This window comes from Hippopotamus amphibius, chromosome 10 (assembly GCF_030028045.1).
Source record: "Hippopotamus amphibius kiboko isolate mHipAmp2 chromosome 10, mHipAmp2.hap2, whole genome shotgun sequence".
Lineage (NCBI taxonomy): Eukaryota > Metazoa > Chordata > Mammalia > Artiodactyla > Hippopotamidae > Hippopotamus > Hippopotamus amphibius.
The window spans coordinates 29,746,608-29,760,597 of NC_080195.1; the positions used below are offsets into that span (position 1 = coordinate 29,746,608).

Below are 13,990 nucleotides of genomic sequence, written 5' to 3' on the forward strand. Positions count from 1 at the left end.
CTGAGCAGAGGGTAGGGAGTAGCTCAGGGGCTGTGACTGGCAGAAAGCTGGGAGCCCAGGTATTCTAGAAGGATTGATTTCAATGCCCTTTTTTGATGCTCACGATAAATTCCATGAGAACTCGCTAGGCAAATAAATGTTAAACATGGACTGGGAGTCTGAGGGTAGTGGGGAAGGACTCACGTTATAAAATAAATGCCTCTTCCAAGCATACCCTTCAGGCATTAATATAGTCTTGAGAGTGCAAATAACGTGGATGAAAGTTTTGGATGCCGAAGGGAGAACTTCATTCAGTAGGTTAGCCAAGGAACCTGACTCTTCTAAGGTTTAAAAGCTAATTCCTAAAACCGAAGGAAAATAAACCTTAATTCCCAAAGTAAATCCTGACGCTGGAAAATAAAGGGGCATAGATTTTTGAATGCAAAAGGACCCTTCCAACCATCAACATGCCAAAGGCGATGCTAACGGACTTAAAGCCCCAAGCAATGCAGAAGGAGGGCGTTCTAGGAAGAGGAGACCTTCCTTCCGGACAAGCTTTTAGACAACTTTCTACTCCAGGTCCTTCCTCCCTCCAATAGCCTCTGCCAGTCGGACTCAGCCCTATTCCACCTTCCTGGCCTCCCACTCCTCCCAGTACAGGGCTTAGAGGCGTAGGCACCGATATTAAATAGACCTGAGTCCAACTCTAGTTCCTTCATTTATTTTAGCTGTTTAACCTTGGCAAGTGTTCGTCTGACCTCTCAGTTTCCTAAATGGTTAAATGGACACAACACCTACCTTACAGACTTTTGGGGGTGAGAATTAATTGATATCAGAGGTTCTCAAAGTGTGGTCCCCGGACGGGCAGTATCAGCATCCTCTGGGAACTTGTTAGAACCACCCAGCTCGGGCCCTGCTGCAGAATCCAGAGCAAGGGATTTTAACACCACCACCGGGTGATGTCCCTGCCGGGAAAAGCTGAGAACCACTGCATTAGGTGATATAATAAAGGGCTCAACATGGGGTAGCAATAATTATTTCTCACCTATTTTCTTACCTTCTTATTGAAAAGGATTTCATTCCTATCTTTTTTTTTTGAACTTTTAATTTTTTTATTTTTTACAATAAACTGCATATATTTAGAGTGTACAATTTGGTATCCCAATCTCCCAATTCATTCCCCCCCAACCCTCCCCACTTTCCCACTTGGTGTCCATATGTTTGTTCTCTACATCTGTGTCTCTATTTCTGCCTCGCAAACCGGTTGATTTGTACCATTTTCCTATATCCCGCATATATGTGTTAATATACAATATTTGTTTATCTCTCTCTGACTCACTTCACTCTGTATGACAGTCTCTAGGTCCATCCATGTCTCTACAAATGTCCCAGTTTCATTGCTTTTTACAGCTGAGTAATATTCCATTGTATATATGTACCACATCTTCTTTATCCATTCATCTGTTGATGGACATGTAGGTTGCTTCCATGTCCTGGCTATTGTAAATAGTGCTGCAATGAACATTGGAATGCATGTGTCTTTTTGAATGATGGTGTTCTCTGGGTATATGCCCAGTAGTGAGATTGCTGGGTCATATGGTAGTTCTATTTTTAGTTTTGCAAGGAACCTCCATACTGTTTTCCATAGTGGCTGTATCAATTTACATTCCCACCAGCAATGCAAGAGCGTTCCTTTTTCTCCACACCCTCTCCAGCATTTACTGTATGTAGGTTTTCTGATGATGCCCATTCTAACTGGTGTGAGGTGATACCTCATTGTAGTTTTGATTTGCATTGCTCTAATAAGTAGTGATGTTGAGCAGCTTTTCATGTGCCTCTTGGCCATCCGTATGTCTTCTTTGGAGAAATGCCTATTCAGGTCTTCTGCCCATTTTTTGATTGGGTAGTTTGTTTTTTGATATTGAGCTGGATGAACTGTTTATATATTTTGGAGATTAATCCTTTGTCTGTTGATTCGTTTGCAAATATTTTTTCCCATTCTGAGGGTTATCTTTTCGTCTTGCTTATAGTTTCCTTTGCTGTGTAGAAGCTTTGAAGTTTCATTAGGTCCCACTTATTTATTTCTGTTATTTCCATGACTCTAGGGGGTGGATCAAAAAAGATCTTGTTGTTATTTACGTCGAAGAGTGTTCTTCCTGTGTTTTCCTCTAGGAGTTTTATAGTGTTTGGCCTTACATTTAGGTCTTTTATCCATTTTGAGTTTAGTTTTGTGTATAGTGTTAGGAAGTGTTCTAATTTCATTCTTTTACAAGTAGCTGTCCAGTTTTCCCAGCACCACTTATTGAAGAGGCTGCCTTTTCTCCATTGTATATCCTTGCCTCATTTGTCATAGATTAGTTTACTGTAGTTTATCTCTGGGCTTTCCATCCTGTTCCATTGAACTATATTTCTGTTTTTGTGCCAGTACCATACTGTCTTGATCACTGTAGCCTTGTAGTATAGCCTGAAGTCAGGAAGCCTGATTCCACCAACTCCGTCTTTCCTTCTCAAGATTGCTTTGGCTATTCAGGATCTTTTGCATTTCCATACAAATCGTAAAATTTCTTGTTCTAGTTCTATGAAAAATGCCATTGGCAATTTGATCGGGATTGCATTGAATCTGTAAATTGCTTTCGGTAATATAGTCATTTTCACAATGTTGATTCTTCCAATCCAAGAACATGGTCTGTCCCTCCATCTGTTTGTGTCGTCTTTGATTTCTTTCACTAGTGTCTTATAGTTTTCTGAGTACAGGTGTTTTACCTCCTTGGTTAGGTTTATTCCTAGGTATTTTATTCTTTTTGTTGCAATGGTGAATGGGATTGTTTCCTTAATTTCTCTTTCTGATCTTTCATTGTTGGTGTATAGAAATGCCTTCTCCTTTTTAAAAGCTAGAAATTGTAGGTATCTTTTTTCCCTAGTTCCTTTATTATTTTAAAAAAATTTTTTATTGGAGTATAGTTGATTTACAACGTTGTGTTAGTTTCTGCTGTACAGCAAAGTGAATCAGTTATACATACACTTATACCCACTCTTTTTTAAAAAAATAAATTTATTTGTTTATTTTTATTTGTTTATTGGCTGCATTGGGTCTTTACTGCTGCACACAGGCTTTCTCTAGCTGCAATGAGTGGGGGCTATTCTTCATTGTGGTGTGCGGGCTCCTCACTGTGGTGACTTTTCTTGTTGCGGAGCACGGGCTCTAGGCACGTGGACTTCAGTAGTTGCGGCACATGGTCTCAGTAGTTGTGGCTCACTGGCTCTACAGCACAGGCTCAATAGTTGTGGTGCTTGGGCTTAGTTGCTCTGCGGCATGTGGGATCTTCCTGGAGCAGGGCTCGAACCCGTGTCCCCTGCATTGGCAGGTGGATTCTTAACCACTGCGCCACCAGGGAAGTCCCTATACCCACTCTTTTAAGATTCTTTTCCCCCATAGGTTATTACAGAGTATTGAGTAGAGTTCCCTGTGCTCTACAGTAGGTCCTTACTAGTTGTAGGTATCTTTTTAAAAAAGGAAAATGGATGGTTATTTCCCTGTGCATTCCTGCATCCTATTCATTTATTCAAAAAGTATTCACTGAGCACCTAATATGCATCAGGGCCTATTCTAAGGCACTGGAGGAAGCAAAGGACAGAACGAAACCTCTGCCTTCGTGATACACATGGTACACACGTCACAGCCCACAAACGATGGTCGACTTGTCCCTTCACTTTAGGGAAGAGGCCCTCTCCTGTGGTTTCAGATGTCCTCATAACCTGGGTTTATGTCCTCATTTGAGGCTGTCATTGGATGACACGTTTTAAATGTGTCACGTACTGCATTTGCCTGTGTGTAAGTAAGAGCAACACTGGCCACGGCTGGGGGTACACTGGCCTGACCCATGCTGAGGCTGGGGTATGGATGCCATTTGTCCTGGGCCTCGCATTCGAGAGGGGCCTCCAAGAATTTTAGTGCTTTTCCCCCAAAGGTCACACAGATACCAACAGAACAGGAAGAAAATATTTACCAAACAACTTGCAATGCATCTGTGTTCTATTCCTGGACCACACTACAGACAGTATGCCACAAATTAATACATATTTTGAGAATCCTGTAATTATTCTGTGACTAGCCCAACTACATTGTAATATATATATTTTTGTTTAAAACATGAATTTGTTAAATGTAAACATTACGAAAAACAAAATTTTAGGATCCCATGCCTTATGGGGTTTTGGGGGGGCATTTCTTCATGCTTTAAATATATATTTACTGGTAGTGTCAAAGCAATGCTAATGCTTCAGGCTTGCTGAAACTTCTAACACGTTTCTTTCCATCCATCAGACATTGTTGGACCATTTTAGAGGCAATCCAGGTGGTTTACATGTCCGGGCAATACCACCATATTCTAGAATAAGAGTGAACCACAAGGAAAACTCAAGGTGTGGCATCTGACGCTTTGGAGACCTCTGATCCCAGACCTTCTCCAAGTAGGAGGTCTCGGCTACAGTGGAAAAGACAGCCTCAATAGGGTTTTTGTCCTATTGATTATTCTAAGCTAGGAAACTACTTTCATTAGAGCAGCTCACAGACATATGACCAATGCATCACCTCGCAGTCAAGAGCAGAAGAATGTCACCCAAGAAATGGTGCAAGGAGAGCATCTCCAGCTGCCTTTACCAACGTACCACCCCAGAAAGGGAGCTGAAGCCTAATTCCTGTGAGATAAAAGGGAATGACCCAGCAATGTTTAAATTCAAATGTTGGGGACTTTCCTGATGGTGCAGTGGTTAAGAATCTGCATGCCATTGCAGGGGACACGGGTTCAAGCCCTGGTTCAGGAAGATCCCACATGTCTCAGAGCAACTAAGCCTGTGCACCACAACTATTGAGCCTGTGCTCTAGAGCCCACAAGCCACAACTATTGAGACCATGTGCCGCAACTACGGAAGCCCATATGGCTAGAGCCCGTGCTCCGCAACAAGAGAAGCTATCGCAATGAGAAGCCTGCGCACCGCAATGACGAGTAGTCCCCACTCACCGCAATGAAGACCCAATGCAGCCAATAAATAAATAAATAAATAAATTTATTGTAAAAACATTCAAACGTCAGGCTGCCTGAATTTTGCAGAGAAACCTGATTTGATAGAGGGACACAGTATAATACACTGGAAAAAAAATATTGGAGTCAGACCTACCTGAGTCTGAATCCCACTTTCACTGCCCATCAACTAGATGACCTCAGACAAATTACTTAACTCCCTGAGCCTCAGTTTCCTCATCTGATTATGGAAATAAAACCTACGGCCATGGGATCAGTGTAGAGGTAAAAATATGTAAAGGATGCAGAATGTGAAAATGTCATAAATAGTATTTATTTACTATTTTTAAAGACCTTTACTGGTATTACCTTTCTGGGGCAATCTGGTACTATGTAATCACAACTTTTAGAATGTAAATATCCTTGGATACAGGGGCAATTTTTATTTGTAAAAGTATGTTCACTTAAGTGCAAACTATTGAAAATAACAAGTATCCAGCACTAAAGGATTGGGTAAATAAATTTTACACACTCATATTACTACAGTTACTTAAGCGTGATGAAAACATCTCTGCATGGCAGGAAGTACCCACTTATGTTACAAACCAATATATAATGTATAAATTCTATTTTTGAGAAGTTATGTTTGTATAAATGCAAGAAAAAAATCTAAAGAAATAGATTCACCGTTAACAGTGATTATTTTTGGATGATGGGCATGTCTGAGTTTTCCTTTTTCTCTTTCCTTACAAGTGTCTATTTTCTAAAATTTGTACAATGAACCTAGGCTACATATCAAAATACCCAAGTTTTAGAAGAGCTATGTAAACATTCTTTCTGATTGCAAAGAACTTTGTCCTAGTGGAAGAAACAGCCATATGTTAAAAACTCCACAATGTACAGCAGAGGAAAGTGCTAGATTGAAAGTTACACAGAAGGGGGGCAGGGGAGGGAAGGAGTGATTAATCTGGAGACAGACGAGGGCTTCAAGAGGGAGGTGGCCCTTAAACTATTCCTTAAACTAAGAGTAGAAATTATAAACAGTGAAAGCAGAAAGAGATGAGGATGGACATTTCCAGCTAAGGGACCAGGATAAACAATGGTTTTGTAGGAATGTGTATGTTGTATTAAATAAGGAAAAAGGAAGTCTTGTTTGGCCGGATGGATGGATGGAAGAGAGAGAAGGAAGGAAGGGAGGGAGGGAGGGAGGGAGGGAGAGAGAAAACTAAATCAGTAAACAAATGGTGAAGGGACCACTAGCCAGGGGCTAGTTTTTGATCCTGGAGAAAAAAGAGGAGGGGCTAAGCTGTAAACTCAGCTTTCACTGTTGATCAAGTAAGCGAAGCTTCAGCCTTGATGGTCTTGAACCTCTTTCCCTGCCCAAGCTCATAACCAGTAACATCCACTCATCGTTGAACTCCCTGACCCTCTCACTCACTCGGGGCTCAGCGTGCCTACACATCCAGGGCCCGGGGAAACACAGCCGCGTTCACAGCCGCGTGCACGCCAACATCCACCTCCTTTTACACAACCCATCCCAGGAGGCTGGGCCACAACACAGCATGTGGGCTCAGGAGTTTCAAGCTCCATCCAAGCCAGTGGTTCTCAGTACTTGGAACTAACTGGACAGATCCCTCTCCAGAGCTTTCTCGTCTGCAAGGAGAGAGGAGCCTTTAAATGAAGGCAAGGGGGCAGGGGAGGGTCGGTGCGAACCAAGAACAGGGGAGGGGGACTCAGGGTAGGAGCCACAACCAGCCCGCCCTGGGGCATCAGACGATGGCTCCCCCTTCTTGGCCACTGCCGGCTGTAAGTCCGAGCCAGCCCCCAAGTTCAGGAGCAGCTCACAGTCTAGAAGGCTTCTCCTAAGAGGAAGCAGTCTGGGATTTTCTCCAGGCCTTAAGAGCCCAGGTAGAGCAGTTAACTCGCTGCTGAATCACTTGGGGGATGGAGGTGGGGGAGAGGCTGAGCCAGAGCAGGGAACGCTGGCGCACGTCTGCGGATAAACCTTCTCTCCAGAACGAGCAGGGCGGCCTGGGCAGCTGAATTTGGGAGACCAGCAGTGCCAGAGCAGCTGGACTTTCCCGGTCAGCAGGGAAACAGTTGTCTCGTTGCCAGGCTTCGGGGAGGGAAGAGGCAAAGGTGGCGTCTACAGGGTGAACGGGCCCCCCCGAGGATGGAGGCCCTGTAAAAACAGGGCGCAGCTGCCGGTCAGGCTCTCTGACCCCAGACCTCGCCCTCCTGGATAATGACTCCCCAGAACTCCCTTCTCCCAAGGTCATCCATCACCACCCCGGACACCAGCCATCACTCACTACTTCGGCCTGACGGGGAGCAGGCATCCTGGCCGGGCCTTGCTGACCCAGCTCCGTGCAGGGCCCACAGGCCCCAGACACATCCCCGACCCTCTCTCTCCGGTTCCTGCCCACCCCTGACTCAGAAACCCAGGGTGGGGGCTGGACAGCAGCTTGGGCTCCCTCCCTTCCCCCACCCCGGCCAGGGCTCTGGACAGCCATTTGTTCTTCCCCGAGAAATTCCTCCTCCCTGACTTCGGGGAGCTGGCCGGCAAAGCCAGAGTGGAAAATCAGTGAAGCTAATGGTGCAGCAATGCAGGAGCCGGAGCCAAGAACACGGCCCTGGGGTGGCTCTGCCCAGCGTGGTCAAGTGGACACGTGAGCCCTGCCCCTCCTCCCTCACTTTCTCTCCCTCCCCCCACCCTCCGCACAGCTCAGCCCCAGCTCAGCCCCGGGAAACACTTGCAAACACACCCTTCCCCAGGCACGGGAGCCACCTCTCTCTGAGGAGGGGGCGCGGGACAGAGCAGATCCTCTGGGGAAATCGGGGAGCTCAGCACCCCGCAGATTCCCGCAGATTCCCGCAGCCGGAAGTCATCCAGCCTTGCTCTCAAGTGGGTCTCCCCACATCCCTCACTGCTCTGTGGAATTCCACCCGCCTTTTGGCACAGGGGGGAGAAACTCCTCTTCAAGGTCCAGTGTGAATTAGAGAAGTAAACAGGTTCTTTTCGCAAGAGGACAAGGGGGACGAGGTGGGGTGGAGGCGCACGCCTATGCGTATCCCTGGGCAGCCACGGGACACGGGCGCCCCAGCCACGCCGATCGGCTGCAGCCTGCGCAAGGTGGGTCGTGGGATGCCCCCGATACCTATTCGGGGCTCCCCCTGCAGCCAGGCTGAAACGCATACCCCTCTGGGCCAAAGACAGCTGTGGGAGCCCCTGGGGGGCTGCCTGGGGTGGCCAGGGCCCGGGGCTGGACTTGAAGCTGAGGCGATGTCTTTGGCACTACTTGCAGCCCCCCGCCCCCACGCGCCCAGGTTTCTGCAGAACACAAAGACAAAGCCTTGCTTTGTGGCGCCCGGCATCCAGGGGGCTTGCAGCCAGAAATGGAATCGTGCGGCTTTTCCATTAAGTGTAACCTCTCCCCCTTCAACCGGCCACCAGACTCCTTCAAATCTGGGTAGGTGGGAGGAGCTGTAAAACCCCAGCCATTAAATCGTTTATTAGTTGCAGGTTTCTGAGCATGTAGGCAAGTATTTTGAGACGGAAAGCCCTCATACCGTGCCCTCCACCATAGGGTCTGGGGGGGGGGTTAGCCCAGGTTACGGCTGAAAAGGGGGCAGGACCCAGCTCCCAGTTACGAGAAGTGGCCTCGCAAGCAGTTTTGGATTCACCCACTTGCTTTTCTTCAAGTCTTATTCTAAAAGAGAGAAAAATACACAGAAACAAGCCTCTTCAAGTGCAAAGTGTCTTTCAAGCTAGCGCTTATCGTTTTAGGGGGGCATTCTACTCCTCGGCGTGACCCTGCTTCAGTCTCACCCCCCACCCCCACCCCCAAAGCCTGGTCTGACACAAGCTCAGCCTCTTTAAGATCCCAAACTAGAGAAGGGAAAGGAGAGGGAGGGAAGGAGGGAGGCTGGTTTTCCTGGAACCCTTATTAAATCAACTTTCCAAGGACAGCCAGAAACTCCAGGCCCTCCCCGCTCCCCAAGGAGCATTTGCAGACTGGGGGAGGGGCTCCCGAGACACACACACACACACACACACACACACACACACACACACACACTCTCACAGCAAAGCCTTTCTAAGGGGGAAAAGCTCTCAGTCAGTGATAGCAGGTTTGGGGTAGTTCGCTTTAAACTTTTGGGCAAACCTTTTCTAGACAGAGTCTAGTCTTTTCTGAGGACAACAGCGGCATTGTTACTGAATAGTCAGCAGGGCCAAGACTACAGTAATACTTCACATTTATGAGATACCTTATGGTTTACAAAGCACGGAGACAGATTTTCCCTTAGGACTTCGGTTCTCTGAAGATGCTGGGGCCCGTGTTCTGCTATCACAAAGCTCAGGAGGGGTAATCTACTGGAAGTGTCTGCACCATGAGAGGGGCTGACACAACCAAACAGGGACTTGGGATCTGATGTCCATCTAAGTCTTGTAGATTTCTACTTCTGTGTCCTCCGGCACTCCAAGTCCACCTATGAAACAAGCCCCTTACCATGTGGTGTCTCCTGTGGGGGCCCAGGAAAAGGTACCCACATCTACCATTTAAGGCTCATTGACTGTGTCCAGGCACAGTTCTTAGAGCTTTGCAGACATTCACATCTGGTATTCACAATGACCTTAGGAGCAGATGTTTGTTGCCATTATAGACTGTAGAGTGGCAGAGAGGAGCTTTCCCAACAGCCAACGGTCAGTAAGAAATGGAGCCAAAAATCAAAACGAGAGCAGTCCGGGGAAAACTTATGCCCATGGACTCGTACACGAATGTTCACAGGAGTTCTAGTAATAACAGCCCAAACTGTTAACAACCCAAACGGCCATCAGCGAGTGAATGGAACGCATTCACCATCTAATTCCATTCTGTGGAATTCTAGAATAGGCAAAACGAACCCACGGTGACAGAAAGCAGATTCGTGGTTGCCTGGGTCCAGCACTGCAAAGGGGGCTGATTGCAAAGGGGCAGGAGGCAAGTTCTGGGGGTGATGGAAGTGTTGCATATCTTGATTGGGGTGGTGGTTACATGAGACGACACTACCTTTATCAAAACACTGAAAATCAGTGCATTGTATAGAATGTAAACTAAACTGATTTTTTCAAATGGCCATGTAACTTCACTCTTCACTGCCACACGGCCCCCGAACAGCCCCTCTGCCTCTCCTATCCTCCCTCCTGTTCGCAGAGCTGGGACTTCGTCCTTTTCAAGACCTTCAGCCCCCTCGCTCCACTTCTCCATCACTGCCCCAGCTTCCTCTCCCAGTCTGGATGCACGAGCAGAAGCTTCAGGACCACCGTCGCCCCCTCAACCCCGATTCCTTATACTTGGACACGCCCTTCCTGCTTACAGGAACCCTGACCCGAGATGTGTACTTGTCACTTTCTCCACCCTCCGTTCCTGGGCAGCAAAAGGGTTTGTTAGAGAAAGTTAAAAAAGATACTTTAGGGTCCACCATAAATTCATATTCTGAACCGTAATCCACCCCTCACTGCCGCCTATGCTGTGGCTAAACCAAACCTCTGTCTACTCCTCACAGACCTCCCACCCCAACTCACTCCCTTCAGTCGCATCTTGTCAACCCAGAGTTGACATCCAACCTACTTAAACCCATAGATTCTATTTCTTTAGTGTCTCTGCTCTTTTCCTTCTTTTACAAGCCCCCACCCTAGGCCATTCCCTTTCTCTAGCTAGACATTCAAAGCAACCCTTTAAGTAACTCTTTTTTGGCAACAGAGGCAGCAGCAGTAGGAACTACTAATGCTTTACCTGTCAGTGCTTTATCTGGATTATGTCACTTAATCCTATATTATTCTCCCCATTTTAAAGATAAGCAAACTAAGGCTTAGTGTGTTTGAGTAATGTGTCAAAGCACGTAATGCAGCTGTTAAGCGGCAAAGCACAATTCAAACCTAGGTCCATCTGACTTCTTCCTCCGTTCCCACCCAAACTCAGCTGCCTGAAAATCTGCAAGCTGGATCATATCACTTTCTGTTCAAAACTTTTCAAGACTCCCAGTATCTACCCATTTAAGTACAGTTTCCTCAGCAGGGGATTACGGCCTTCCACATGCTAGCTGAATCCAATTTTTCCAGGCATTACCTACCCCGACTACCTACGCACCAGGTAAGTCATTCTCCGTACACCGTATACATCCTGCCCCAGCACCCTCACTCATGCTGTTCCACCTGGAACACTCTTCACCTCCCTCCCAATGCCTTGCCCGTCCCTCTGGACCATCTCAGATGCTCTCTGCTGCCCTGGCATTCCCGCTGCACTTTGTTATAATTCTGCCGTGTGGTGCAAACATGGTCCATCTTGAATGTAGCTGCCTCTTTACTTGCTCACCTCTACCCGATGGTGAACTCCTCGTGGGCAGAGATGGTCCCTCCCACTCGAGGTCTACAGCATGTTCCAGGTCAGGCCTTGCCTTCAGTTCCGTCACCGCATGCAACACAGATTTGCCTGCCCCAGCCAGGGCACCTTCTAGAAGACCCCCCACATCCTTCCCCCCTCCTCCTCCATCACCCTACAAGGGGACAAATGTTCTCACTCCTCATCTGTCACTCACACAGGCCCTGTAAACGCAGCCACCACATCGCATGCACACCTGAGCCCTCTACCTACCTCCTGCCAACTCCCTCTGCTTCTGTCATCAGCCACTGAGTCACAAGCCACACTACCCTCTGGCAGCAGAAATGCCCAAATATTAGTTCTCAAAGACCTTCGAAAGCTGCCAGGTGTGCTGTACCTGTAACCTCCATGGAGTATTTTCACAAGCCCGGAAAAATCCCATCAGCGGTGGAGACAAGTCTTTCCTATTGCTAATAATCCATCCAAATTCCCAATAAACTACAGGTCTCTACCAGTGCCCACGCCCCACAATGCCCCCTGGCTGTCAATTTCTTTGAAATCCCTCCAGCACTATGTCCAAAGCAAACCTCTTATCAGGCCTCCAAACAGGGCCAGTGAGACATGGTCGAGAAAGACAAATGGGCAGGCATGTGGCCACGACGGCCAACCCTCCTAGGAGATATGTCCTTGGAACGATTTTCTAGAAGCCAGAGGTCTTTATGAAGCTCCCACATCCCTCCACATCCCCTGTGGCCCAACCTAAGTTCTAAACTCCCATTCACAGGTCGCTCACGCCCCACTGCATCGCCCAGCCCCAGCTTATACATTGTCTAGGTTAGGGAGCTGGCTCCCGGGTTCCAATCAGAAGTTCTTTTTTCAAGAGGAGAAAAGCATACACCCACCCTGAGCATGTCACTTCTGACAGATGGCTGTCACCAGCCTTCACGACCCAACCTCTGATGAAGTTGATCGCACTCACAGCCAGGCCCCAACCAGCCCAGGTACTCTGGGAGTCTCTCCTACAGGCCAGGAGCCCTTTGCTCCCCCTGGGACAGAGCCTTCCCGGTGGACCACATCACGTCTGCCCCAGCCCACCCCGCTGCCGAGGGCCGGGAGCCCGGGCTGCCCCTCAGCCCGCAGCTTACCTTGTTCCGGCAAGGTTGGGGCCGGCCTGGCAGTGCAGAGCGTGGCTGTGACCAGCACAGCCCAGAAGAGGAGACACTTCCAGCTCCACATCCCAGTTCTGCAGTTAGAGGTTGGCGACAAGGCTCCACGCCTCCATGGGGACTCCGCCCTGGGCTTGATCCTCCTTCGCAAGCTGACTCTGGGGAAAGAGAAAAAAAAGACCCAGAGTTAGGAGGGTCTGCATGGTGGAGGCGGGGAAGGGGAGAAAGAAGGAAAGCATGTCACACGGCCGCGCTGCCCAGAAGGGTGCCTGAAGCAGTAGCTTACGCCTTCAGACACAAAAGAGGGGACTCGTGGTCCTGCCCCAACATTGAATTCGAGGTTATAGGCCTTCATTAGACTACGGAGTGCTTTAACTCAGTCCTACAACTATTGATGGAGTGTGGACTGTTTCCCGTGTTGGGAAAACCGTCACAGAGTTCCCCAAGGCAGGAGCCCCATGATCATCTGTGCTGAGAAAGCGAACAGCCTCAGGAACATCTCCCATAGGTGACTTGGGTGTGCGGAGGTGACCTCTCCTGGCATAAGACTTCACTCCCTCTAGGGCGTACCAACCCTTTGGTGAAGGATAAAGAGAGATGATGAATTATGGAAGAACCCCCCTGCCCCCCAGAACTGGGAAATTGGAGTCAGGTGAGATGCTGACCTTTTCTGGACCTATGCGAAGAGGAAGCTGAAATAAGCCATCTCCGAGGTTCTTTTTTTTAATATTTATTTATTTATTTTTGGCTACATCGAGTCTTAGTTGCAGCACACGGGCTCCTCGTTGTTATTCCCTCATGATTTATCCTCTTGAAAACAGTTTACTGAGAAGGTTGACGTGATGAGAATGAGGGGAGGGAAGGCAGTGGAGAAGCCGAGGGGAAGAGCTAAGGTCTGCCCGGCAGGAGGGCGTGTGGGCTCTGTAGTTTTGACACGTGGGCTCTGTAGTTGTGGCTCATGTTACTCTAGTGCACGTGGGATCTTAGTTCCCCGACCAGAGATCGAACCTGCGTCCCCTGCATTGGACGGCAGATTCTTAACCACTGGACCACCAGGGAAGCCCCTCCAAGGTTCTTTCTTTTTGTCTCTAAAATTGGACGTATCACAGGGACCTCTGGTTCTACCAGCTTCCCTCACGGAGAGAACACAACTCTCACCAGCTACTTAAAAAGGACCTCCGGGTGGGGTGCTGTGAGCCAGATCCAGTTCTCCCCCAGGACGAGAGGGGAGGGCAGACGTCCAACAGAAACGCATCCAGCAGTGGGGAAAGGTCATGCTGAGGGATACGGGTTCTTGCAAGGCCTGACTCAAAGATGGCTCATGCCAGCCCTGGTGAAAGGCACAGGCTGCGGCCCTGTATCCTTCTTGGGTCTGGATGAATAAAATTCACCCCAACCCTCCAGGGTCTTGAGGATAACAGTCTATGCCGCTAAACATTTACCAAGTGATAAGACTTTCCGG

The 13,990-nt window shown here is 48.2% G+C and overlaps 1 protein-coding gene across 8 annotated transcripts in view; it reads right to left on the bottom strand.

Moving 5' to 3' along the window:
* FGFR1 (fibroblast growth factor receptor 1) overlaps window positions 1-13,990 on the bottom strand; it is a 49,180-nt gene that overhangs the window by 27,414 nt on the left and 7,776 nt on the right. For all 8 annotated transcript variants that reach the window (XM_057696903.1, XM_057696902.1, XM_057696901.1 and 5 more), the window contains exon 2: window positions 12,508-12,686. In XM_057696903.1, the coding sequence (XP_057552886.1) occupies window positions 12,508-12,598 (91 nt within the window). In that variant the 5' untranslated portion in view covers window positions 12,599-12,686. The remainder of the gene's footprint in view (window positions 1-12,507; window positions 12,687-13,990) is intronic.